Here is a 26,207-nt window from a genome sequence, read left to right on the forward strand (position 1 = left end):
AAAGTTAGTTTCTTGACGCCTTATCGGATACCAGGTCAAGGAGACCTCAAATTCAAATTCCGACGATTTCATTGAGTCCGAAATGTCATTTTCAAGCTAGTTGCATATTTGGTTTGTGTTCGGGAAGTGTCAAATGAGTTTTGGATGAGCTTTTAAGCTTCTGGATGCTTTGACACTATTTCAGCAAATTGTAGCAACTAAAGGGTTCATTATTAGTATTAAAGGTCGAAAAATTATTCCGAAGGTTATGAAATTTTGAGCATGAATTATAGGACTTATCTGCAAATTTTGGTGCATTTTCGCTAACCCGAGATTGGACTTTTATCGCAAATAAGAAATAATTGTTTACCGAGTAGAAATGATATTTGACTGGGCAAACGAGCATGAAATTGAGCTCCGATTGAACGAGCAGGTCTGTATCATTATTTAAGACATTTACAAAAAAAAGAATCGGGTCATTTCACTATCGTATGAGGAAATTACGGCCTTTTTAGTGAAAGATTAACTGTTGTTTTTCTGGTGCATAACAGCCATGTACTGTTATAAAAATCTCAGACTGTGTTCATTTGGTATTTTGAGCATATCGGGAGTTCTAGAGATCGGAATGGAGTGATTCTTAGGGGTTTCTTCTTGAATTAATATGAGAGTTAGTATTCAATCTTCAATTCGACATTTTCTCATAATTTCTTTATCTGGTTTTTTTTCCTATCCGTAAATCTCTTGGGAAAAATTGGGGTTTTATCGATTTGGACTCCCTTTTTGATGAAAAAGGTATATTTACGATCCTTATGTTATGGGTAAACTGATTTTAACATAAAATTATTGATTCATCGATTATTTTCATCATATTAACCGCGTACAATTTGGACTTTCCCGGTAAAGTTAAAGTTTGATAAATTGAGAATTTCAAGGTCGATCTTAACTCCGTTTTTGATGAAATTTCATATTTGAACTTATCTAAGCATGAGTAAGATGTTTTTCAAGAGATATTTCATTTTCGAGTCGGGGTTTCGGATCCGAATATTTTAGGCTTCTTCAAGAACGTGGATTTTCTTTCAAATTGAATTTGTGAATTGATTTCAACTCCGTTTTCAAATTGGTTTTCACCATTAGCTTCCAAATACTTTAAGGATCATTTTACATCAAAAATTTCCAGATTTGGGTATTGTTTTCCGATATGAGACTTTTGGACCGTTTTGCCCTTTTTCCCTAAATTTCTTTATTTTGGTGTCATTGGACTCGAATTGTGATTGTGAATAATTGTTGAAATAGATTATCGTGATCCAGATTATACTCGAAAAGGAAAGGGCTTAAGTCAAGTAACTTTTGGAGTTCGTTTTAAGGCAAGTGGCTTCCAAACTTTGTAAAACTCTTAGACTACGCATGACTACTTTCCTAATTGTGTTGGGGAGTAATGGGGATTGAGGATGTGTTTTATTTGTTGATTGAAATTGTTGTAAATGAAAGATGGGGAATAAAACGAGCTAAATGTGTTATATGTGACTTGAATTTGTTGAATAAGTCATGTGATAACTGATATTGAGGGGATAGAAGAGCATGAGTAGGCTATGATTGATACATACATTGATGTTGAGACAGATGATTTGTAATACTATGATGTGGTCGTGATATGGTTGTGATTGAGACAGGTGATGTGTAATACTATGATGTGGTCGTGATATGGTTGTGATTGAGACAGGTGATGTGTAATACTATAATGTGGTTGTGATATGGTTGTGATTGAGACAGGTGATGTGTAATACTATGATGTGGTCGTGATATGGTTGTGATTGAGACAAATGATGTGTAATACTATGATGTGATCGTGGTATAATTGTGATTGATGACATGTGCATATTCATTATTCATCCCATGTGTGAACTATCTGTTGCATGAGTGCTGAGACACTGATATGAGAATGGATGGATATGAGACACAGTTGAGACTAGCTCCGGCTAGAAATATATGAGTTGGACTAGCTCCGGCTAGCGATTTGGATGCCGATGGGATCTGGTTCCGGCGGTGATACATGGTCCATGTGTGGCCCCCATGGGTTCTGATTTGAGTATTCTGCGTGGATTGATTACGTCAACAGATGTGTATCATAGGACAGACATGCATCACGACTACATGACATCATTATTGCATTTTGCATCGCATTTGCCTTATCTTTGTCTGTGATGTGTGGATTGTATTGGTTTACCCTTCTTATGTGGAATTTGATCTACTTGCTCTTATTTGTTGATCTGAGGTTGATGAGAATATACTGTTGGTTCTGGCTGTTGAATATGATATGTTTAGTATAGGTTGGTTGGTTTGCTGCTAGATTGAAGTTTCGATGGTTCGGTTGGGATTGAAAGGAGTTGTTTGTAGCTGCTAGTTTTGCTTAGTTTAGAGTTAATTGCGAGTACCTATGGTTTTCGGTACTCACCCTTGCTTCTACACAATTGTGTAGGTTGACAGATCTCTCAGATTCGGCTTAGTACTTTCTTTAGCAGATTGAGCATCGGGACATACTCGAGAGGTAGCGGTTCATTCCAGACGTGCCCTTGAGTTATCTTTACTTTCAGTTTTGTTCTATTCGAGAACTATACTCTGAGACTTGTATATTTTTATTTGAATTCTGTATTTAGAGGTTTATACATGTGACAACTAAATTCTGGGTAGTGTTGAGTCTTAATTAAAGTCTTCCGCTTATTTATTATCTTTTATTCTCGTATTTCTACTTCTCTATCGTTGTGGTTGGTTTAGGCTGACGTGTCTGGTGGGAAATGGACACGTGCCATCACATCCGGATTTGGGGTGTGACACATGTGAGGCCCACCTGGATTGCATAGGTATAAGCATACTAGGCATTGAAATGTGAAACCTGTGTTGCGGTCGCGCAAATAAAAAATGAGTTGAGTTATTTTCCTCTTCACGATCACATGGACTGAGTCGTGATCACGTGGAGTAACTGACCTGGCATATTCCTATTTCCTAAAATTGATATTACTTCCCCCATTCCTCTATTTTTGAACTCTAAGAATTTGGTTTATGTGATTTCAATGAGATTTTTTGAAATTATACTTTTGGGTAAGTGATTTTGACTTCAACCCTTCATTACTCATTTATTATTTCATAATTTTTAACATTAAATCATTGATTTCAAATAAAGTTTGATATTAAGAGAGAAGAATGAAACATTGCGCATCTAGAGAAAAATGAAACGGAGAGACAGAGAAGTAGAGGATGCTCTACTACAGGTAAGCCTCTGAACTCAACTTTGTTTTTGTAACTCTCTTTTCGTATGTGTAACAAAAAAATCCACATTGTAGAAACAATTTCGCAACTCAATAAATAACTAATCTTGATGTATATTCTTCTCGACTTAAATGGTAGGTTTTGTTTGTTGTAAACCCAAACCTAAGATGTATGCCTAGTCTACGCAACACAAGCAGCACACTTCCCACTAGACAAAAGCCCTAGGGGCGGAACTCCCAAGGACTTTTTGGTACTTTCGATGTATGCATAATTCATATAGCAGATATCTCATATGTTAAGTATATATTTCTATAAAATCATTTTCTTGAAATGGAAATAGATGTCCGACATTCAAAAGATAGAGCATGAACTAATTGCTCTAATATAGGTTTTGCCGATTGCAAGAACAGATTTTTACAAGATTTTTTTCTTTAAACGGAAGTAGCTTCCTTGTTCCCCCATGCCAAACAAATGTACGGTGTATTTGGGTGAAATATCCTTTTAAATTCATGCTTCCACCATTGTTGTCTCCAATCAACATTTTCCTGGTACTCTCTCATTCATCTTTATTTTTTCCCTCTGATATTTGAAAAATGATAAATTTCTATGCGATTGAAAATGTTGAACTAGTAGTTATATAAGACTATGCATACATTGTTGAAATGTGTATTTATGAGAATTTGGATATTTTCTTTATTTCAGATCTGATTTTTTCGAGTTGTCTACAATCATGTGTATATAACCATGAAGAGTGCTACAATTAGCAATTTGCCCTGTAATGTCTTGGATAAAATTCTTGGGAGCTTGCCTTTGAAAGATGCAGTGAAGACCAGTATCTTGTCAAAAGATTGGAGGTACAAATGGGTAACGCGTGCAGAACTTGATTTTTGTAGTGAGTTTTTCACATCTTTCAACAACAACCAAGAAGCTAAGAAAATCATTTACCAAGTCCTACGACTGCATCAAGGACCAATACTAAAGTTTACTCTCCAACATCCTAATTTGATATGTTATCGTGATATTTATAATTGGATGCTCTTCTTGTCAAAGAAAAATGTCCAGGAACTCACCCTTCAAATATTCACAGGCAACAAATATCATTTACCTTCTTATCTTTTCACATTTCAGCAACTAAGACATCTGGACCTTGATATGTGCTTCTTCCACCCTCCACCTGATTTCAAAGGGTTTGCAAAGTTTATTAGTATTAATCTTCAACATGTCATTTTTGATCCAACAATATTTAAGAATCTCATAACCAAATGCCCATTGCTTGAAAGTTTGATGTTGACTAGGTGCACCGCATTTGATGTTCTTGAAATTGATGCCCCTAATCTCAAATGCTTCGACTTTCTTGGAACATCGAAGCTCATTTGCTTCAAGAATGTCCCTATGCTTAAAACCATTGCTGTATGTCTCAATCGGATTTTGATGGATACGTCAACTTTTTGTTCTAATCTTACAAAGTTCTTCCATTTCATGCCTTCCCTGGAGGAACTAGAACTAGGCGGTTCATCATTAGAGGTAATGTACATTTGTGATAATATTACTTATGATAGTTGGTACTTATTATAATCATATGATGTATCTTCAACCAATTTTTTTACTTGCTTCTAGTACTTGAACATGGGAGGTATACCAGAGAATCCCCCGGCTGCTCTAAACAATGTCAAATCCCTATGTATTTCGGACATGTCTTTCAGAAATGTTGAGGAGGTTTCTAGTGCAGTTTACTTGATTACAAGCTGCCCTAAATTACAAGAACTTACAATTGAATGTGTAAGCACCCTCCTACTTTCTCATAAAACTTATTGATATGGTTTCTTCATCTGAATCCGCCTAGCTGTTACCAAATTTTTTACAGGAAGCAGTAGGCATTGTGGTGCTATGAAGCTGGTTAAAAGTGTGGAAATGCGTTATTTTATTGGTTTTGAGATGGAAATAGAATTTGTGAAGTTTATATTGGCATCTGCACCGGTACTTAAGGAAATCTTCATTTGGAGTAGTGGGCAGTTTCATCGGGGTACACAGATGATGGATGAGATAAAACAATTCCATCGAGAATCACCCAACGTTAGATTCAAATTCGAAGAAATGTGAATGGATCCGGAACTGCCATGACTTTGCTTATTGGTTTTAGGTGGTCCAAAGCCACACTCATTTTTTATTAAGTACTATTTATTTTTGTTTGTTGGTTGAACCTATATATGTAGCTCATCCTACAAATTTCAATGTTGACTTCATAGAAATTGTGCTCAATCTATTGCGTTGGTAAACTTGATTATTTTTTATACTCTCTTTGGAGCTGTCGGTGTATGCTTTCTCCATCCTCCAGTTTGCTATTATTTTTTGGAGGTTAAAGGTGTCCAACAAGCCCTTTATTGAGAAAGAAAAGATATAAAATAAAGCGGTCTGATCCAAATAACTAGAAACAATAAAGACAAAAAACAGAGATCTGGTCGAGTCCACATTAAACGACCCTAGGTCTCCTTTTAGGAAAGTTACAGAGGCCGCTTCACCATCTTATTCCTCATCTTCGTCGGCAGAGCTCGAGATTAGGTTTCTGCTCCTTTCCTTCAAGGGGTTTCCTTTATCCTTCATATCATAAGAGGGCTTTGGCCTTCCCTGGAAACTCCTGGTTGCTGCTAAAATCTGTTGTACCTGCAGAACTTCTGCATGACTAAAATAATCAAAGCAAACATAGCTCATCTCTTTTCTTGAAACACATTTTGTAGGGGATTACAAATATTGACAAAGAAAGAAAAGATAAGAAAGATAACAAGGTTAAGTACGCATTACTTTATTGAAATAATGACTGCAATATAAATACATGAATTCATAACTTAAAAGACTAAAGAAAAGGAGTAAAATAAGCTAATACTATCTCAAATAACTAAAGCCTAAAATATAGCAACTAACTAATCAGATTCCGCCCAACACTACAACCTTATTTATCTGAACTCAATCCTACTTTTATAAGTTGTATATTGATACAATAGAAGGTGGAACTAATCTCCAGCTTTTGAGGCACCACTTTCAACACTCCTCCTTGAGTCAAGAGCATCAACCCTAAGTCCTTTTCTTAGAAACTAAAATCTTGCTCTAGGTAAGGCCTTAGTTAAAATATAAACTGAAAATCTGTTTTGCAGTGCACTAAGTGTATGTCTCCATTCTTTTGCACCTCCCTCAAGAAATAAAGCTTGATCTTGAAATGTTTTGTCTTTCCATGTTAAACGAGATTATTTTCAATTGAAATTGCAACTTGATTATCAACAAAGATTTCCATACTCTTTTTGCTCCATTTACAAATCTGTCAGTAGCTCCTGAATCCAAACGGCTGGTTCACAGCTGATACAGTTGCAATGTACTCTGCTTCATCTGTAGATTGAGCCACAATATCTTGCTTCTTTCAACACCAACAGAACATTCCAGAACCAAAACAAAAATAGTAACCTGAGGTGCTTCTCATATCATCTGATCTACCAGCCCAAGCCCAATCACTATCAGAAAATCCAAGAAACTGAAAGTCTAATGCTTTTTTGAACATTATGCCAAAATTGGCAGTACCTTGAACATATCTAATCACACATATAGCTGCAATGCGTATATCTTGAAAGTAAACTCACAACATAAAGAATATTTGGTCTCGTTGCAGTCAAGTACATTAGCAAACCTATCAGGCTCCTATAAATTCCTTCATCAACCTTTTCATCTCCATCTTCTTTGCAAAACTTCTCCTTTTGATTCATATGAGTTGTTGTAGACTTGCATTCTTTCATTTTAAACTTTATGGGAATTTCTTGAGCATATTTCTGCTGGCATATGAAGATCTCGTGTCCTTTTTACTGAATTTCCATTCCAAGAAAATAAAACATTATAACAAGGTCTGTCAACTCAAAAACTTCCATCATTTCAGTCTTGAACAAGTTGATCAATTCCAAATTCCTACCTATAACTGGCAAGTCATCTACATATAAAGAAACAATAGTTAAATCATAATCTTCTTTTCTAATATAGAGTGTATACTCACTGAAACTTTTTGGAAGCCAAAGCTCAGAAGATGAGCATCAATTCTACTATACCAAGCTCTAGGAGCTTGTTTTAAGCCATACAATGCCTTCTTGAGAAGGTACACTTTGCCTTTTTTGCCTTTGATAGAAAAACCTTCAGGTTGTTCTACAAAAATTTCTTCTTCGAGGTAGACATTCAGGAAAGCTCATTTCACATCAAGCTGGTGTATCTTCCATCTCCATTGACCTGCTAAAGCTAACAACATAGTTATCATATCCAAACAGGCGGCATGAGCAAACGTTTCTGAAAACTCTACTCCAAACATTTGTGCGTACCCTTTTGCAACCATCCTAGCCCTGTACTTGTTTGTGAAACCATCAAGATTGAGCTTGGTTCTATAAAGCCACTTGACTCCAATAGCCTTCTTATGCAATGGTCTGTAAACTAGCTCATATGTGTTGTTCTTTTGTATCATTTTGAGCTCCTCCTGCATTGCATATCTCCATTTCTCATCTTTAGTCGCCTCCATAAATGCTCGTAGTTCTAAAATTGCAACATTACACCTTGATATATATCAGAAAGTTTTCTTGTTCCTCTAACAGGTACATCATGAACATCTTTATCTAGAAATTTTAGATTTTTTTTCTTTTCATTATCTTGTGAGCTCCGGGTGTCATTTTAGACAAACTTGACATCCCTGTTAAAAATGATTTTGTCATTTTGAAGTTGATAGATCCTATAAGCTTTTGAGAGACTGTTGTATCCTACAAAAATTCAAGGTTTAGCCATCTTATTCAACTTATCTCTTTTAACTTGAGGTACATAAGAAAAATAAAGACAACCAAATATTTGTTAGCAAAGGTTTGTAACCAAACCAAGCCTCAAATGGTGTCTTCTTTTGCAAGGCCTTAGTTGGCAATCGGTTTAGCAGAATTACTGCAGTATTTGCAGCTTCAGCCCAAAAGTTCTTTGGCAGCCCTTTCTCAAGGAGAAAACACCTTGTCATCTCCATTTGTGTCCTATTTTTCTTTCCACTAGTTCATTTTGTTGGGGAGTATAGGGTGTTGTTAGTTGATGCTCAATTAATGCTTCATTACAAATCTTGTTGAATTTTTCTGAAGTATACTCGGTTCCATTATCTATTCTTATCACCTGAATTATGCAACCACTCTGATTTTGCACAAAAGCCTTGTATTTCTTGAATACATCACCCGCCATAGATTTATAGTTCAAAAAATAAATCTAAGAATATTTGATAAAATCATCAATAAAGGCAATATTGTACTTACTACTCTTTAAAGATGGTGTTTTATAAGGTCCGCCTACATCCGTGTGAATAAGTTGTAGCTTCTGCTTTGCCCTCCATGATGGATTCTGAAAATGCAACCTTGTTTTCTTCCCATACTAACAAGCTTCACAAGCAGGAAGGTTCTTTTCAAGGCTTGGAAGACCTTTTGCGAGTTGATTTTCTTTCATGAAGAGTATAACATCATAATGAAAATGTCTGAGTCTTTTGTGCCATAATTATGAGTTATTTTCCAACTGGATAGGTGTTGCTTGCTCCTCGTCCAAGAGGGTCAAGCCAAAACTTTTTCCTCTCATCTTGACCTTGAACATCTCCTTATTATCAGCATCCTTGATGACACATGTTTTTTCTTCAAGAAACACTTCCAAACCATTTTTAAGTAGTTGTCCAACACTTAGGAGGTTTTGATCAAGATCAAGAACAAAAAGAACATCAACCATAAGTTTCAAACCTGTAAGGCTTTCAATTGCAAGAGTTCCTTTGCCTCTCGCGTCGAGATATTCTCCATTTCAAATTTTCCTTTGGAAATAAAAGATCTATCTATATCTTTAAAGAGTTATTGGTCACTAGTCATATGATTTGTGCATCCGCTATCAATTAACCATTATTCAGAAGCGTTTTTTGCTAGCAAAACAAGTTGTTACAAATAATTGCTCTTCTTGATGTTGATTTACAGCAGCCTTAGCTTCTTCTTGTTGTGGTTGTGACTTGCATACCATCTACACATGGATTAGTTGACCACATTTTTGCACTTGACATCTAGTCTCCACCAAAAGTTCTGTTGAGAGTGGTTTGTCTTTTTGCAATAAGGGCAAGGAGGTTGACATCCTCCCTGATTATTGTAATTATTGCTAAGCCTTTGCTTTTTGATCATTTTCCTTCCTTTGTTTGACTCATTGTTCTGTGAATTATCTTGAAAATCACCTTCAACAGAACCTTCTTTCCTCATTATTCTCCTTTGCTCCAATGTCTGCAAAGCTCTAACAAGTTTTTCCAAGGTAACACTTAACAAATCTTTAGAATTTTCTAAAGAAGAAATTGTGGCATCATATTTCTCAGGAAGTGTAACAAAAATATTTTGAACAATTCTTTCATCACTGAAATCCTTACCAAACATTCTCACCTTGTTGGCCAAGTTGAGTAGTTGGTTTGCATAATCTTTTATAGTTTATGATTCTTTCATTCTCTTCATTTCAAATTCTCGAATCAGATTCATCACTCTCATATTCCACTACAAAAAAAGTGTGAATTACATGGGGATGTTCCTAGGAATTATTATCATGAATATTTTCAGGAAAATAAGTTTCCTATGGAGTTTCATACTAATCCCTACGAAAATCCCCATGTAATTCACACTTTTCTTGTAGTGTTCTGCACTCTTTCATTTCCTTCATATTATTTTTTGAGATACTCCCAAATTTCTGCAATAGACTTCATTTGTATAATTCTGGTAAGAATTGAAGGGGATATTGCAAAGAATAGGCAAACTTTGGCTTAGGCTTTCCTTGTCTTATTCTCATTGTGATTTTTCATCGCATTCATTGTTGGATTATCACCGAGAGGAGTTACTTGATAATCCTCTTCTCCTGTTTCTCAGAGATCCAACACTTTAAGATGAACCATCATTCTGATTGCCCAAGCTTAATAATTTTCACCTTTGAAGACTAGTGGAGTTGAGAAGCTTGTTGCAAAATTCATTTTCTATAAACTATTTAAGATAATAGTTCAAAGAATGGCTTATAATATGGTTCACTCTCTTATCACAAGTCCCGCAAGATGCCAATGCTCTGATACAAATTGTACAAGATTATCATAGATTGACAAAGAAAGAAAAGAAAAAGATAACAAGGTTAAGTTGCATTACTTTATTGAAATAATGACTGCAATATACATACATTAATTCATAACTTAAAAGTCTAAAGAAAAGGAGTAAAATAAGCAAACATTATTTCCACTAACTAAAACCTAAATTATAGCAAATAACTAATCAGATTCTGCCCAACACTGTACACTTATCTATCTGAACTTAATCCTACTTTTAAGTTGTATATTGATACAACAGAAGTTGGAACTAATCTCCAGCTTTTGAGGCACCACTTTCAACACATTTGCCTATGATTTATTTTTTCCTCTTCATTTATTAGTTTCAATTTCCTTTTGAGCTTACGAAACGACCTTACCCAATTCTACCAATAGCATTTGAGGTAGACTTGTATGTCTTCGATATCAGTTTTCCCTTCCAAATCAATAGATGAAGTTAATTTCTCATATGGTCATCTAAATAATGAAAATAATCTATCAAAGACACTTTTTTTTAATATAAAAAATCATTCAACTATTGCTTTACCTTTTACAAAATATGAGCCTTTAAAGCTACTAAACTCATGTGATTTAATAAATTGTCATCTTTAAAAAATATACTTCTATGACAAAATCCATTAAATAAACCCATCCAATTAATTGATTTAGTTTTCCTTGGTCATTAATCGATGGATTTATCTTCGAACAAATCTTTTGTATTTTAATATGATAATGGATACAACATTTTTTAGGTAATTCTTGAATTTTTAAATTTAGAGTCGAGCAATCTTACCCGGTTAACGATGTCAAGAATGATGGTAGGGGTGGATGAGTACAATAAGAGTCAACCATTGTCAAAAATAGGATTTGCACAGGGCTCATTCCCCATAATGTACCTAGGGATACCACTATCTTCAAAGAAATGGAGCAAAATGGAGTATCACCAACCGACTGAGAAGAGTACTAGCAGAATCACAAAAGTCTACTCAAAACTGTTGTTGTATGCAGGCCAGGAGGTTGCAGGTGATTATCTCAGTGATGTTCTCTATTCATAGTTTATGGGGATCTGTTTTCATACTACCCCAGAGCGTGATAAAAGAAGTTGACAAAACATGCAGGGCATACTTATGGGGTAGCTTTGAGGATAAAAAGAAGATTAGGCTAGTAGTGTGGGACAAAGTATGTGTCCCTAAGAAGTTTGGTGGTCTAAATATCAAAGGAAGCAAGTTGTGGAATGTGGCATCAGTGGGTAAGTTTGTTGTGGCAATTAATAGTTAAAAAAGATGTATTATGAATCAGATGGGTGTATATATATGAAAGAGAACTAGGACATCTGGGAGCATAAACATCCACAAGATAGTAGTTGGTACTAGAGAAAGTTGAATGCCTTAAAGAAAGACATGGTGGAGTGGTATGCAGAAGGCACGTATGTCCTAACAACAAATGGGAAATACTCACTAGGAGAAAGCTACGACTCATTGTTAAGGGGTCCAGAGTAAGATGATAATTGATGAATTCATCTGAGATAAAATCTCTCAACCAAGGCATGGATTTATAATTTTGGTTAGCTATGTAGGGCAAATTCTGACTACAGACTGACTACAAAGGATGAATATACTAGTGGATAATATAGCATGTAGTTTATGTGACGTGAAAAATGTTGAGACACAAAAACACCTTTTTCTGAATGTGTTTGGACCAAAGGAATCATTACAGCGATGGATCAATGGTCTTTGGCGCTGATTCCAGTAGGAGATGTGAAATAAGTGTTAGAAAAAATTAGGGGGAAAAATTGGAAGCAACTGGACAAAGAGATAATGGCAGCACTTTGGGACTCAACAGTTAATCATGTGTGGTAGGTTAGGAATTGAAAGTTGTATAGGGGAGCAATGGTGACTGTAGATACAACAATTACACAGATTAAGCAAAGCTTCAATGCTAGATTATACATAGTTAGAAAGACAAGGAAAGGCCAAAGATGCTGCTATTTGAATCAGCAATTTATCATGTAATTAGATCTATGTTCGAGGCTTAACTTGCATAGTCCCCTTCTACGAAAGGTAGTTGTGTAGTTAGGTGCTCTTTAGGTGTATTGGCTGGATGGTTAATGGTAATATTTACATTTGTTACCGAAAAAAATAAAAACAATGTCAAGAAGCTGATCCTAGTACTCTCTGTGTCTCAAGTCTAGGTCAGATTCACTTAAGAAATAGAGAATGCAGATTCTAGAGGAGAAAATGAATGGTTGAAGTTGTGTATTTACATTACTGAATACCAATATATAAATGTATGTTAAAAATCAATGAAGGCTTAGCTCTAATGCACTAAATCTATGATCCAAATTATATGGGATCTAATTTACACTAAATAGGAAAGTGAATATATGATAATATAATATTTCTTAACACTCCCCCTCAAGTTGGAGAGTGAATATCATGAAGTCCCAACTTGTTGCATAGTGTCACAAACGGATCCCTTCCCAATGCCTTTGTAAATAAACATGTCAACTGGAAGCGTGTAGGTACATATGATGGACTAATAATTCCAGCTTGCAACTTTTATCGAACTATGTGACAATCTATTTCAATATGTTTTGTACATTCATGGAAGAGAGGATTCGCTGCAATATGCAAAATAGCTTGATTATCACAAAATAATTCTGTAGGAGTTACTTGTGGGACTTTCAGATCTTGTAGAATATACCGTAACCATGTGAGCTCCAAGCATGTGTTAGTCTTAGCCCGATATTTCTGCTTTTGCTGACGATCTTGAAACATTTGATTGTTTCTTGGACTTCCATGAGACAAGAGAATTTCCAAGAAAATTACAATATTTTGTAATTGATCTCCTTGTGGCACTCCAACTCCCCCAATCTGAATCAGTAAAGGCCTTCACTGTAAGATCATTGGTGGAATGAAACAATAAGCCTTGATCTTGAGTACCCTTAATATATTTAAGGACCCGTATAGCAGCATCCCATTGAGGTTTTTGAGGCTGCATGTATTGACTTTGTATATGTACAGAATAGACTATGTCACGTCAGCCTGCCAATTAATCTTCTATACTTAGTTGGATCATTCAATAATTCACCATGTGTAGGAGTAAGTTTCAAATTGTCTTCCATTGGAAATTTGTCTAGGCGTGCCCCTAGAAGTCCTGAGTCTTGTAAGATGTCTAATGCATATTTCCGTTGAGACATGAAATACCTTTATGCGATCTGGAAAACTCAATACCCAAAAATTATTTTAAACCTCCAAAACCATTAATGCGGAATCGTTTCATAAGGAACCTTTTGAGATGCTTGATTTCTTTAAGATCATTTCCTATGAGAAGTATATCATCAACATAAATTAAAAATTGCAGTAAATGAAGTACCTTGGCCTTTGGTAAAAAAAGAATAGTCAGCTTTTGATTTTTCATAGTCAGCCTTTTGAATCGTTTCTAAAAAGGTGAGAAACCAATTTATTGATGCTTTTTTGAGACGATAGAGGGATATGTGTAGCTAACATACAATGTTCTCCCCAAGTTGGTGAAGTGCAGGTGGAGGTTCCATATATACTTCTTCATTCAAGTCACCGTGAAGGAATAATTTTGGACGTCTAGCTGGCAGGCAGACAAATTTCATGTAGCAACAACAGTATTAAGACAACAAAGTGTAGTAAGTTTGACTGTGAGAGAAAATGTTTCCTATTAATGAGTACCTTCTACTTGAGTGTATTCTTTAGAAATAAGGCAAACCTTATATCTTTCAATGGTACCATCTGATTTGTACTTAATTTTGTAAACCCATATGCAACCGATGGTTTTATGTACAATAAGAGGAGGTACCAAACTCCATGCATTATTCTGTTGGTGTAAACCTTTAGATTTGAAAAGAAGAAAAAATTGCAGGTTTCCTAGATTTGTTGACAGTACCGACGGAACCACCCACGGTACGTAGGTCAACCCACGGACCGTAGGTGGCGAGTTTAACTTAGTTAAAATGTTAAGTCAGAGTATCTTTTTTATGGTTCACCAGGACGATTCTTCGTTCAATGTACGAGTTGTAGGTAGGTTTCGTAGGTGAGTCCCAGACTTAGTGAAATTTTGAGAGTCAAAGTTGGGACCTACGGTCGGGATGTATAGTTAGTAAGTGGACCAACGGACCGTACATGGGTCACTTAGTTGAACTCCAAGATGATAGTTTTCACCTATGGAGTTGTTTCCTCCATAGGGTTCCTAAAATCCCCAATTTGTAAAGTTAGATTCCCCAATCAAATTAGAATTTTTATTCAATTGTCATGGATTCTTTTCAATGTTGATCCAATTGATTGTTTTATGTCTTCTTATGCATGAATTGAAGTAATTTGCATGTTTTAAGTTGAATCCCCCATAAACCCTGCAAGAGCAATGATTTCTTAACAATGATGATATAATGTGGGTTTTGAACTATGAAAGATGAATTTATGAAGATATGCTCTTTATGAAATTGACAAAGATAATTTAAGGTTGCTTTGAGAGTAAAGAATCAATGTTGTTGTTGTGAAATGATTTCTCACGTACTACCCAATACATGAATGTGAATGGGTTTTCTCCCATAAAGGATTCTTAGAGTTGAAAGGCTTTCTCAACTATACTTTGAATCAAGATTTAGGAGCTATTCTAATAAAACCTAGCTTGGATTGGCTACATGATGTACCTTCCATGGATGATAAGACAAGTGGAGATTACCCATGTCTCTTAATGATAAGACAAGTTAAGAATAATGACTTTTCTGTGGGATTTATGCTTAGCACCGAGTGGGCAAGAGGCGATTACCCATGTCCCATAAACTATGTGCCATCATAGGTTTGTCTTAGATTGACATTAGCTATTGTGGACCACTTAAGCTAGAAGTTTATGGTTCTTACCTTGGTAAGTAAGGACCTCTCTTTTCATTTTGGGGTAGACACCAGATTCACTGTTATAGCTCACATGGTCTATATGTAAGTTAATTACTACTTCCCACAATAATGAACTAAGGTTACTTCTAGAAGTATTTCTCGTGTGTTGAAAGATGATTTAACTTGCATTGACCATGATCACGATCATGTTTTATAACCTTTTATATTATGGTTGAATTTGGTCATTGCATTTCATGAAAAGTCCTTTTAGCATGATTTTAGAACTCCTATGCATTGCTATCAAACGTGGTACATTCTATGTACTAACGCATACTCTTTCCTATATTGTTTCACTAATGTAGGGTTCGACACTCCTATTTTGCGACATGCACATAGTCACACAAACTTTCAATCTAGGCCAAAAGAAGGTATTTCTTTTCAACTCTAGACTTAGATTATTCCCCAAATAACTAAGGTCTAAATGGAGTGGGCCTTTAGAAGTGGTCAGGACGACACAACATGGTGTGGTTAAGCTTAAAGGCAAGGATGCAACACCATTTTTAGTAAATGAACAGCTATTTAAGCACTACTTTGGTAAGGATGTAGATTGATAGCAAGAAGCTCTTGAGCTAAATGATGAATGATCCAAATTCGAGTCGAGCTGTGACGTTAAACAAGGCACTCAAGGGGAGACAACCCGTGAATTGTTTGTAATTAAATTATCTAATTTTTATTTTTAATTTTTCTTTTGCTTTTTTTTTTTTGTTATTTTCTGTTCATTTTTTGGTAGGATTTAATTTAAGTTCCAATTATTTGTAATAGTTAGAAACCAAAAAAAAGAAAAGGAATATACAGAAAGATGAGTCCCGCCAAGATCAAAACTAAGGCACTAGGTGGGAGGTAATTCACCATTTTATAACGTGTTTTGATTGATGAGCAGGAATATGAAGGCATGCCATGCGGAAAAAGGACGAGAAGCATAAAAAGTGGCAAGATAAACTAAGTTGGCGGCTGGTGCGTTGTGCCAGACCCCAAAATACTGAGGCATTGGTCACACCAGATGCCAAAGTATTGAGGCGCCAAGCGGGCACTCTACATGCCGCTGCGCCACCCTCACATCTCTCCAATTTTTTTTTTTCATTGGACCCACCCGAAATTTCACACCTACACCAACCCAAATTCTACCTCACTTTCTCTCAAATGCCTAACCCTACCCCCACCCCTCAAATCCAAATTCTCTAATCTCTAAAAAAATTATTCTTCTTCCTCTCACTTTCTTCCCCAAAAATCGCCAAATCCTCCATTGTTTCTACCCCCAAGATTTTCAAAACCATAATTCTCTCTTCTTCAAGCACCAATCTCCGACCAGCAAAGAAAAAACTCAACACCCCACCCCACTACTACCCACCCGACCACCCCCTCCCACACTCAATATTTTTCTTCTCTTTCCTCAAACTTTGTGGGTTCTCATGGCACCTAAAGGAAAAAATGTTGGAATTGGAGTAGATAGCAAGAGAAATAGGAGAGGATCCTCTGCAGGAGCTTCTAGTTGAGCACCTACTGGATTGAGCCCTCAAAAATCAGTAAACATGAGGTGGAATATATTTGGGAAGATTGGTATGATTGCCAGCAAAAGGCAAAGTATATATGCGATGAACATGTAAATGAGAGGTGGTTGCAAGCGGAGATTATCCAAATTCATGTCATGGTATACACATTGGGCATCCAATTTCCCTGACCAAGGTGAATGTCATTTAAGTCTTGTGCTTGAATTCTATGCAAATTATTATACCAATCATTTGTTTAGAAATTGAGGTGCTACTAGGGGTCGATTTTATTGGTTTACTGTTGCAGCATTGAATGATTTTTAGGGGATCCTAATTGTGATCACAATGAATATCAAGAGATGAAGGAGAGGCCTCCATATAGGGATATACAACATACTCTTTGTGGTGTGAATTCAACTGCTAGGTGGGAATGAACTAAGGATAAAGGTAGCCATGCTACTTTGCACTACGTACATTTAAATCAAGAGGTGTGTGTATGTATGAAATTGTGTTTAGCACCTTGCTACCTTGTAAACACACCTCGGAGGTCACAAGGGAAAGGGTAGTGTGTAACACCCCAGAGAATTTTCGAACTAAGACTCGAGCCATCCTTCATGTGGAGTGGGATTTTACCGAGGAATAAAAAATTTCTTGAGTGTTAAGTTAAGGTCCCTAGGTGTAGCACATTGAGTTCCAAGAAGAGTTGAATTGGAAATAGTCATTTTGGAAAGAATCTGGAAAATTTGGCTATGGAAAAAAAAGTGAGTTTTTGGTCAACTTTGAGCAGTCGTATCTCCTAGCTCAAAATGATTTAGGCGAATTTCCAGTTATGTCTGGAAAGCCCTTGGAATGATCTTTCCAACGCCGCCGAGTTTGCTTGATTCCGAGTTCGTATGAGTGACTTATGCCCTTTGGAAGTTGGGTTGTTGGCACAGTCGCACAGTCGCACAGTGCAGTTTGTTTAGTCCGAAAATTTTAAGGGTATTTTGGTCTTTTCCCTAATCTTTTCTTTGGGTTATATTGAGGTGTTAGACTGATGTTTGGATCATTTTTGTCCCATTTTAAAGAGTGAGAGTAAGAGTGAGAGTTAGGGCTTGGAAGATAAGAGAGAAAGAAGAGGAAAAGAAGAGGAGAAAGAGAAGAAGAAGCTAAGGATCGTCGTGGATTTTTGTCGGGGGTGATCCCTAATCAGGTATGTGAGTCTTTAGTGTGGGTTTATCCTTTCCCCCCACATACCAAGCTCGTTTTTATGATTTGAGAAGAGATTGGATTTGTTGTTGAAGTTGTTAGTTGTTGTTGATGTTGTTAGTTGTGTTGTTGAAGTTATTGTTGGTTGTGGGACAGGATTGGGCTGTGTATTTGAGTTGTGACCTATTGTATATTGAGGGATTTTATGATCCTTAGTGTTGGTTGGTTCATACCCCACACACCAACTCGTTTTTAATTCCAAGAGAAGATTTATTGGTTGTTGAAGTTGTAGTGGTGTTGTGTTGAAGTTCTTGCTGATTTAGTACAGATTTCTGGCTGTGATTTTTGAGTTGAATCTATTGTATAATAAGGGTCTTTATGATTCTAAGTGTTGCTGCTGAAACCTTGAGGTTGAGAGGGTTTAGAATTGGAAAGAAACAAGGGGAAAAAGTCGGATTTTTGGGGAAAAAGGGGCTGGGCTATTGCACCTCTCCTAGTGCCAAGGACACCAATCCTTCCCTTTCATTCACCATTTCTTTTTTTATACATGTTCCTAGGTATTATACCTATGTTTCCTAGTTGTTTCCAACACTCCAAGGTACTTCCAAAAGTCAAGTAAAACTACAAGTCAAGTGAAGTTAGTTTCAAAGTCAAGTGAAGTTAGTTTCAAAGTCAAGTGAAGTTAGTTTCCAAATCAAGTGAAGTTAGTTTCCAAGTCAAGTGAAGTTAGTTTCAAAGTCAAATGAAGTTAGTTTCCAAGTCAAGTGAAGTTAGTTTCAAAGTCAAGTGAAGTTAGTTTCCAAGTCAAGTGAAGTCAAGCTTAGAAGTAAGTAAGTCAAAACAAGTCTTTAAGGTTTTCCAAGAGTCTTCATTGATCGTTTTAACTTCATTTTAAGGCTCAAGTTAAGTAAAGAATGAAGAGTTCCAAGTTAAGAGTTTCAAGTTGAGTAAAGAGTTTCAAGTTGAGTCAAAGTATCGAGTTTCAAGTAAAGTAAAGAGTAAAGAGTTGAGTTCATTTCTCAAAGTTATTAGGGAACTATGTATTCCCAAAGAAGTTTTAAAGAAATGTTTTTACATTTAAACAAGGTTGGAAACTGAGATTTCCAAAAGAGCCTTCGGGCTAGTTTTTGAGTAATTATCTCATATCAGCAGGAATAAATATGTTTTAAAAACATAAGAGCCAGTACATTTTTGGGAGTAGTATCGAGCACCGAATTGGGGGAGCGTTCAAAGAACCCACAGCCCCCATAGAACCATGTTAGCCACCATGGGTAGAAAAGGATCATACTTTTTAGATGAATCCTTTTCAGATTAGACTAGTGGATCCATTAGGCAGTTCAGGTCTTATACCTTTGGCCGGGTATAAGATGCTCTGGCAGCGTGAGGTCGATCGCTGTATCATCACTATAGCTCTTATGTGATGGTTGTCGGTTAGAGAAACTCCCACAGCAGTTATTGTATTTTCATACACAGAAATTATTGTATTTTATATACATCAGTTCAATTGTATTTCTATATACATCTCAGGCTTATTGTATCCTTGTATACACTCAGAGTTTATAGCATGTTTTAAACAGTCTTTCTTTATATCGCACTTGTTTTAAATTGCCTTATATTGAAAGAAGTCAGTCAGGTTGAGTTCAGTTATTCAAGAGTCGAGTATCCTTGAGTTAAGTATCTTTGAGTTAAGTATATATCTTGAGTTAAGTATATATCCTTGAGTTGAGTATCTATCTTGAGTTGAGTATCTATCTTTGAGTTGAGTATCTATCTTTGAGTTGAGTATCTGTCTCTGAGTCCAGTATCTATCTTCTGAGTTGAGTAAGTTTGAGTAGTTTTGGGTATTCCTTGAGTTGAGAAAGTTTGAAAAGAGGTAAGTTATTCAATTTATTCCAGTTTTTCTTCTAGCCTATGTTGTTTAGCTTTCTAGCTTACATACTCGTACATTCCACGTACTGAGCCATTTGGCCTGCATCTTTTTATGATGCAGACACAGGTATTCAGGATCATCAACAGGAGATTCGTTGATACATCCGGGAGTTCCAGTTAGCTATGACAAGCCTCTTTGCTTCCGGAGGATTTCATTTACCTTTCAGTTGTATCAGTTGTTAGGAGGTCGTGGGTCTTGTCCCGGCTTCCATCTTTATCAGTTAGAGGCTTCATAGATAGACAATAGAGTTTCAGAAGTCTCTTCATTTATTTTGTTAAATGTTTTGAAGACTAAAGTTGCCTTTTATGGCGAGTTGTATATATATTCTATTATACAGAGTTTTCTTTTGAGTTAAAGATTTATAAAGTTGAGTTTATAAACTCTTATTCAGTTTTAAGCTCTTGTATGCTTAAGTTAGTATTCCGCTTGGAGTCAGCCAGGATGAGGGTTCGCTTGGGGACCAGAAATGGTCTTCGAGTGCCGGCCACGTCCAGGGTGTAGGCTCGGGGCGTGACATAGTGCTAGTCTAGTGACTCATGAAAGGGCTACAAACTATTGTGGGCGCGAGTCTTCATCAACATATGATGAAGTTTTGTAATAATAAGAGATGACACTTTTATTATGGTAGCTTGTTAACCCATTTTTTTTACGTTCGTTGGAGATTGAGGAGGAAGTTCATGATTTGTGCGTGCCTCGTGCTCCTCACTTGGTATGTCATTTGGTTGATGCAACAAAAACTAAGGCACAAGATATTTCACATGGGCCAGTTTTGTCGACTGCGGATCGTCAAGAGAGGGATGATAGTTGGATACGTTGAATGTATGGTATGGCTAAACTAAAGTTGTGTATTGGTGGCCATCTTATCATAGAGGAGGAGATGAATACATTGGCTGAAAGTTACCCTCTAACGGACTGTGCCATGTACATATGTCGCATGGGACCAATATTTCAAGAGCCTATTGATGATGATGATGACACTGCATATGATAAGGATGAGGTTGAGGATGATGGTAATGATGATGATGATGACAACGCTGATATTGGTTATGTTGATATGACCTTAATGGATATGGACTTTGCCACAAATGTGGCTACTGCTGATTGAGATCGCGAGGCCTAGAGGCAGAAATAGAGTTCTCTCTAACTCTATAACGCATGTTTAATTTGTTAAACTGGGGACAATGCATTCTTTAAGTGTGGGGAGGGAGATAAGATTCCTTGTAAATTATTTACTATTTTATCGAGTCTTTTATTTTTTCAGGATGGGTTCCTCGACTCTTATTTTTGATTTTTTATTGAGGATAGTCTCATTGAACCGATTAGGCCTAGATTGTTTTGTGTTTTCTTTTGTTTTGGTAGTTTGAATTGATTGAGTCGTAGAGTTATGGTAGAAGTGATTGTTTCCAATGATGGATGAATGACGACCGTCTTATGGGAAAATTAGTCATAGGTTGGTAGTTTGTGTAGCCGGACCTTTGGCACTTTAAAATCTTGCCTAAAAGTTAGCCAGATGTTATGGTTAGTTTGCACGTGAATATGCAAAATATAGTAAAATTACTAACTTTGAGACACACATATTATCTTTGTTTTGACTTTAAAGTGATAAATTTGGTCTTAATTATGTTAGAAACACTCAATGTGATTTGTATGAGCATCCTAATTTTTTTTATGTCCTTGGGTGTATATCATGATGCCGTGTGTGGTAAGTATTATCTTGTTTTACATAAAGCTTCATCTAGAACTTTCCATGTGGGTGCTTAACAAATAACTTATATGAATTATGAAATAGGATTGAGGCGTTTCTTTAAAGAGCCAGTTTAGTTCTCTTTTGTGCCTCCAAAATGATTATCCTTAGTGAAGCCTCGTTGAGTTTTTTAGCCTACAATTCTTTGATTAACCGCATAAAGATCTGAATCCCCTTTGTTGATACCATTCCTTTGTTTGATCCAAATATTGGTCCTTAATGCACTATGTAAATAAGTAAGGGTGACATAAAGGGTTGAAGTGATGCATGGTGGGATGTCTTATGTGGTGAAAATAGCCCATGATTAAATTGCATAAGCACGTGTTATGCTTTATAATAAGAAAAAATATGCTTGAATAATGAACATTTTGAGCAAGTTCTTAAATATGATAATGAACATTTTGAGCAAGTTCTTAAATATGTAAAGGTCAAGGATTAAAAGGTGAATAAAGGGCGTTTTTTTGAGCAGATTTGGCAACTAGAAGTGAACCATAATTTCTCTTTCGAGCAAACCATAGAAATCAAACTTAAATTGCATGCATCAATTTATTTACTCACTTCAATTGATCTCTTTCGAGCATCAATCGAAGATCTAGACTAGGGTTAAGTTTGCAACCTTAACCCATGAATTAAACTCAGTCTAAATAACCTAAATTCATGGTTGAACAACAATAAAACAGAGCAAAGCACAACAATCACTAAATTAAATCAACACCCAACCTCATAATCACACCCCTAGAGTTAGAGTTTTAGCCACACATCATAAAAGACAACGAAATTATACCTATGATGTTACAGGCCATCAATGTGTTGATAATAAGCAAGAATCTTCAACACCCACTATGGTTTCAAGCCTCAATTGTCAATAACAAGTGTGTTTTAAAAACCACAAAACTAAGAAGTTTATTTCTCCTAACAAAGACTTAATTTAGTATCTCAGCTATTTTTATATTTTGGAAAAAAATTGTTTATTCATTTTCTGTCTCTTTTGTGCTATTTATAGTCTCTCCAAAATTAGCTCAAAATTCCATGTGTGATACGTTTGGCGACATTAATCGGGCTCGCCTAACACGTTCAGTAGACTTGTGTTTACTCTGTAGCTTATCATTATTTTGCTTCAAGGTTCAGGTGTTTGAACCTCAGTTGACAAACTCGATTGAGTCAGTCTTTCACCCATTCAATCTTTATTTTTACTCAGAAGTAATCTACTTTGGTGAATTTGCCGTTTCAATTTTAGTTTGTCAACCTGCCTAAAATATTTTCAATTGTGAACACTGTCAACTTGGGCGAGGTCTGGCCAATTGGGTGACCCACCCTTTTGGTTAGGCGACTATTAGTTGGGAGTTTGTACTCCTTTCAATGTTTTTGGCATCTTTTTCATGTATACATCCTTGCCTTATTCTTTAGCCTTCATATAAAATATCAAAATATCATCAGATAAGAACATAAATTGGCATTGAGGACATTAATTTCTTAACTAAAAAGGCCTCAAATGAGTGGAAATCTACCACTCATTAGTGACCGACACTAAATATCATGAATGGCTCCAAGCGGATCCTTGGTAATGGCATGATGCTAATTAGCTAGTATGACATTCAATGAAATGCGAGCAGAATCCAAAATATAACTAACTGAAACATGTAATTAACATATGTCTGAATAAAATGATTAAGAGATCCCTGGAATTGAACTATGTCTGAATAAAAACCTCTATGAACAGAATGAAAAGGAAATAGTTTTCCCGGACATGGACCCCAACTACCTCAAAATTAATAACTTTCTAAAACAGAAACTACTACTAAATACTCTATGAAGTCCCCTAATGAGGAGTACTCACCAACTGTGGATTGGAAGTACTAAAACCTAACTAGCCACGGGTATGAGAGCGAACACCTAAATCTACATCATAATTGGATGCATCGCAAAGAAAAGTATGTTGTTAGTATGTGGAATGTACTGTGTATGTAAGGTGACACTTAAACATAAATCATTATTCAATATTCATGAAGATATAATATGGATAGGAAAGCATCATAAAAATCAACACAAAGATCATTTAGAAAAATCTGCTTTCAAAATTTTTAAAGGAAAAATCTGATTCTATAACTCTAAACTGAAAATATACATGAGATTACTAATCCGAAAATCATGATATAACTTAAGTGTATAGAAGTAATAATAATATTTTTCCTGGGAAATTTCTTACTACCGACACACACCATGTAGGTTCATGTTGTCTAACTTATAATCCTAGTTGGAAGGGTTGCCCTATAACTTGCCAGGGTATAAATCATGTTTATCTAATGTGGATCCACTGACTTGGCCTCAAAGGTCTAAAGGAGTTGACTGTCAAAGCGGCATAATCAATCCTACAGCGGCATGCAGTTATGGGACTCAGATTATCTAAGCTAAAATTCTCTCGGTGCGAATAATCCTCCCAAAATAGTACTTATATGATACAGTCATATTTAAGTAAACTATATGTCTATCTTAACAAAGTGTGAGAGAAAGCTCAAATCGGTGAGAGAAAGCTCAAATCTTTCTTTCTAAAATCATATGCTAAAAATCTCTTTCTAAAACATATCTTTCAAATCAAATTCATCGCTTAGATCATGAGAAACTTTCTATAACATACATATGTTGTAATTTCTCAAAATAGCTTTAATAATAGCATAATGAGTTCTAAAATCATGCTTTGAAATATAAGCTTCATGAATCATAAATAAGTCATGTCAAGATCTAATAAGGATTACAATAGAAAAGAATTCATAATCATAAATAAATAGTTCAAAAAATCATACAATCCGGGTCATAAAAATGGTGAAGTTGGAAAAGGATATATAAACCCTAACTATGGAATTAAATTCATAAAACTTAGGAGTTTTGGATATGAGGATTAAAGGAATTCGACATTGAAGTCTTACATACCTTAGTTGCTCCAATTACCCAAGAAAACGTATGATCGTGGAAGAAGAACCACAAAATTTTTCTTGAACCTTGAAGATGAGTTCTTGAAGAGTTGTCTTAAAACTCTACAAATTTAATGAGTAGGAGATATTAACTGGTGTTAAAATGAAGAAATTATGAAATTCTATGGTCAAATCTTACCTTGGATGATGGATGAACATTGGAGGAAGTTAGTTTCTTGAGAACTTCTCTTTCTAGAGTAAAATTATGAACTAGGGAGGTGACACACGACTTTTTGGTCTTTTATTAGTATTTCTGACGTGCCCTATCATGCAGATAATGTCTTGGGCGTGCAACAGACATGCATCAAGGCAGTAGCCACTGCCTCAGTGCACTATCGCGCGGCTAGCGTACAAATATCTAGTAAAATAAGCTTAACTTCGTGTACAATTATTGAATTGATAAACGGTTTGATGCATTGGAAACTAGAATCAAATACCTATAATTTTATAGATCATGGGTTACCTAATTCTTCATATTCTAGGAGATATGGTCAATTGAAGTTGACCCTTATATGAACTCATGAGAAAAACTTAGCAGGTCGAAAGGCTCTGCACTCAACCTAGTGTTAGAGGTCCTTATGACCCGAAACCATATCCAATATATTTCCCTCACTTAGGAATGGACCTTAAGACACATATACAAATTAGAAATCATCAGATTCAACCTATATCATATGGCGAATGATTCAGATATTTTCTTAAAGTGTGTGACCATCTCATAAGTTGTTAGAGAGAGCACATTTTTATTATTTGATTACATTTTCAACACGCCCCCTTACGTGCAGGCTTGATTTATTTTTCATGGGCCAAGCACGTGGAAATTCTTTTTGATTTGGGTGGCGGTGAGATCCGATCTCTCGACCTTTGCCTGCTCTGATACCATGTTAAAGTGTGTGACCATCTCATCTAAAAGTTTAAGCTGTGAGAGAGCGCAAACTTTTATTATTTGATTTTATTTCCAACAATAGGGCGTTACAATTGTAGTCCATATTTTCACATTTTTATTATATTCTATGAAAGCTTCATGACTTCAAGACTTTACTTTTGTTATTTCCTTTTATTTTTATTTTCGTGTTTGGAGATATATTCGATTATTATGAAAGATTGACTTACCTACCCGTGGAAAAGAGTAGATACAATCATAACCTTGAATTTTGGGTCTTAGCAGTTTTCTGTCGAATTTATTTTGTTCATGATTGTTAATTGGTAAAGGTTTGTTACCTCATTAGGATTGGTAAAGTAAGGTCTAGCCCCACCTTCCTTGCACTTGTGGTTGTTGAGGATTTTTATCATATATTATTATAAGCATGAACCTCCTAACCCCAAAGTTGATTTACCATTTTAACCCTGCAGTATTACTTAAATATTAATTTATTTAAAATATTAAGTAAATATTAATTTATTATAAAGTAAATTTATAATAAATTTAATTTGCTGTCAGCCCTAATTTAATTTTCATAAACGTATACCTCCTGTTCCACGTCCCTTGCGATTGCTATAACAGTTGTATAGTTGCTGCTCAACCTTCCCTTCTGCAACGCTCAAGTTCCATTACATATATTATCCGTTCTTCCAAAACTTTTCAAATACTTCACTCATCTGTATAA

At 35.7% G+C, this 26,207-nt stretch overlaps 1 protein-coding gene across 1 annotated transcript; it reads left to right on the forward strand.

The window, feature by feature from the left end:
- Positions 1-3,987: 3,987 nt before the first annotated feature.
- Positions 3,988-5,343, forward strand: LOC125827323 (F-box/FBD/LRR-repeat protein At1g13570-like). The gene is given in 2 exon segments (XM_049506627.1): positions 3,988-4,767; positions 4,861-5,343. Coding segments are annotated over 2 exon segments (1,263 nt in total).
- Positions 5,344-26,207: the final 20,864 nt, after the last annotated feature.

The sequence above is a fragment of the Solanum verrucosum genome, unplaced genomic scaffold, assembly GCF_900185275.1.
Source record: "Solanum verrucosum unplaced genomic scaffold, falcon-dt-bn FXZP01000106.1, whole genome shotgun sequence".
In the NCBI taxonomy this organism is placed as follows: domain Eukaryota; kingdom Viridiplantae; phylum Streptophyta; class Magnoliopsida; order Solanales; family Solanaceae; genus Solanum; species Solanum verrucosum.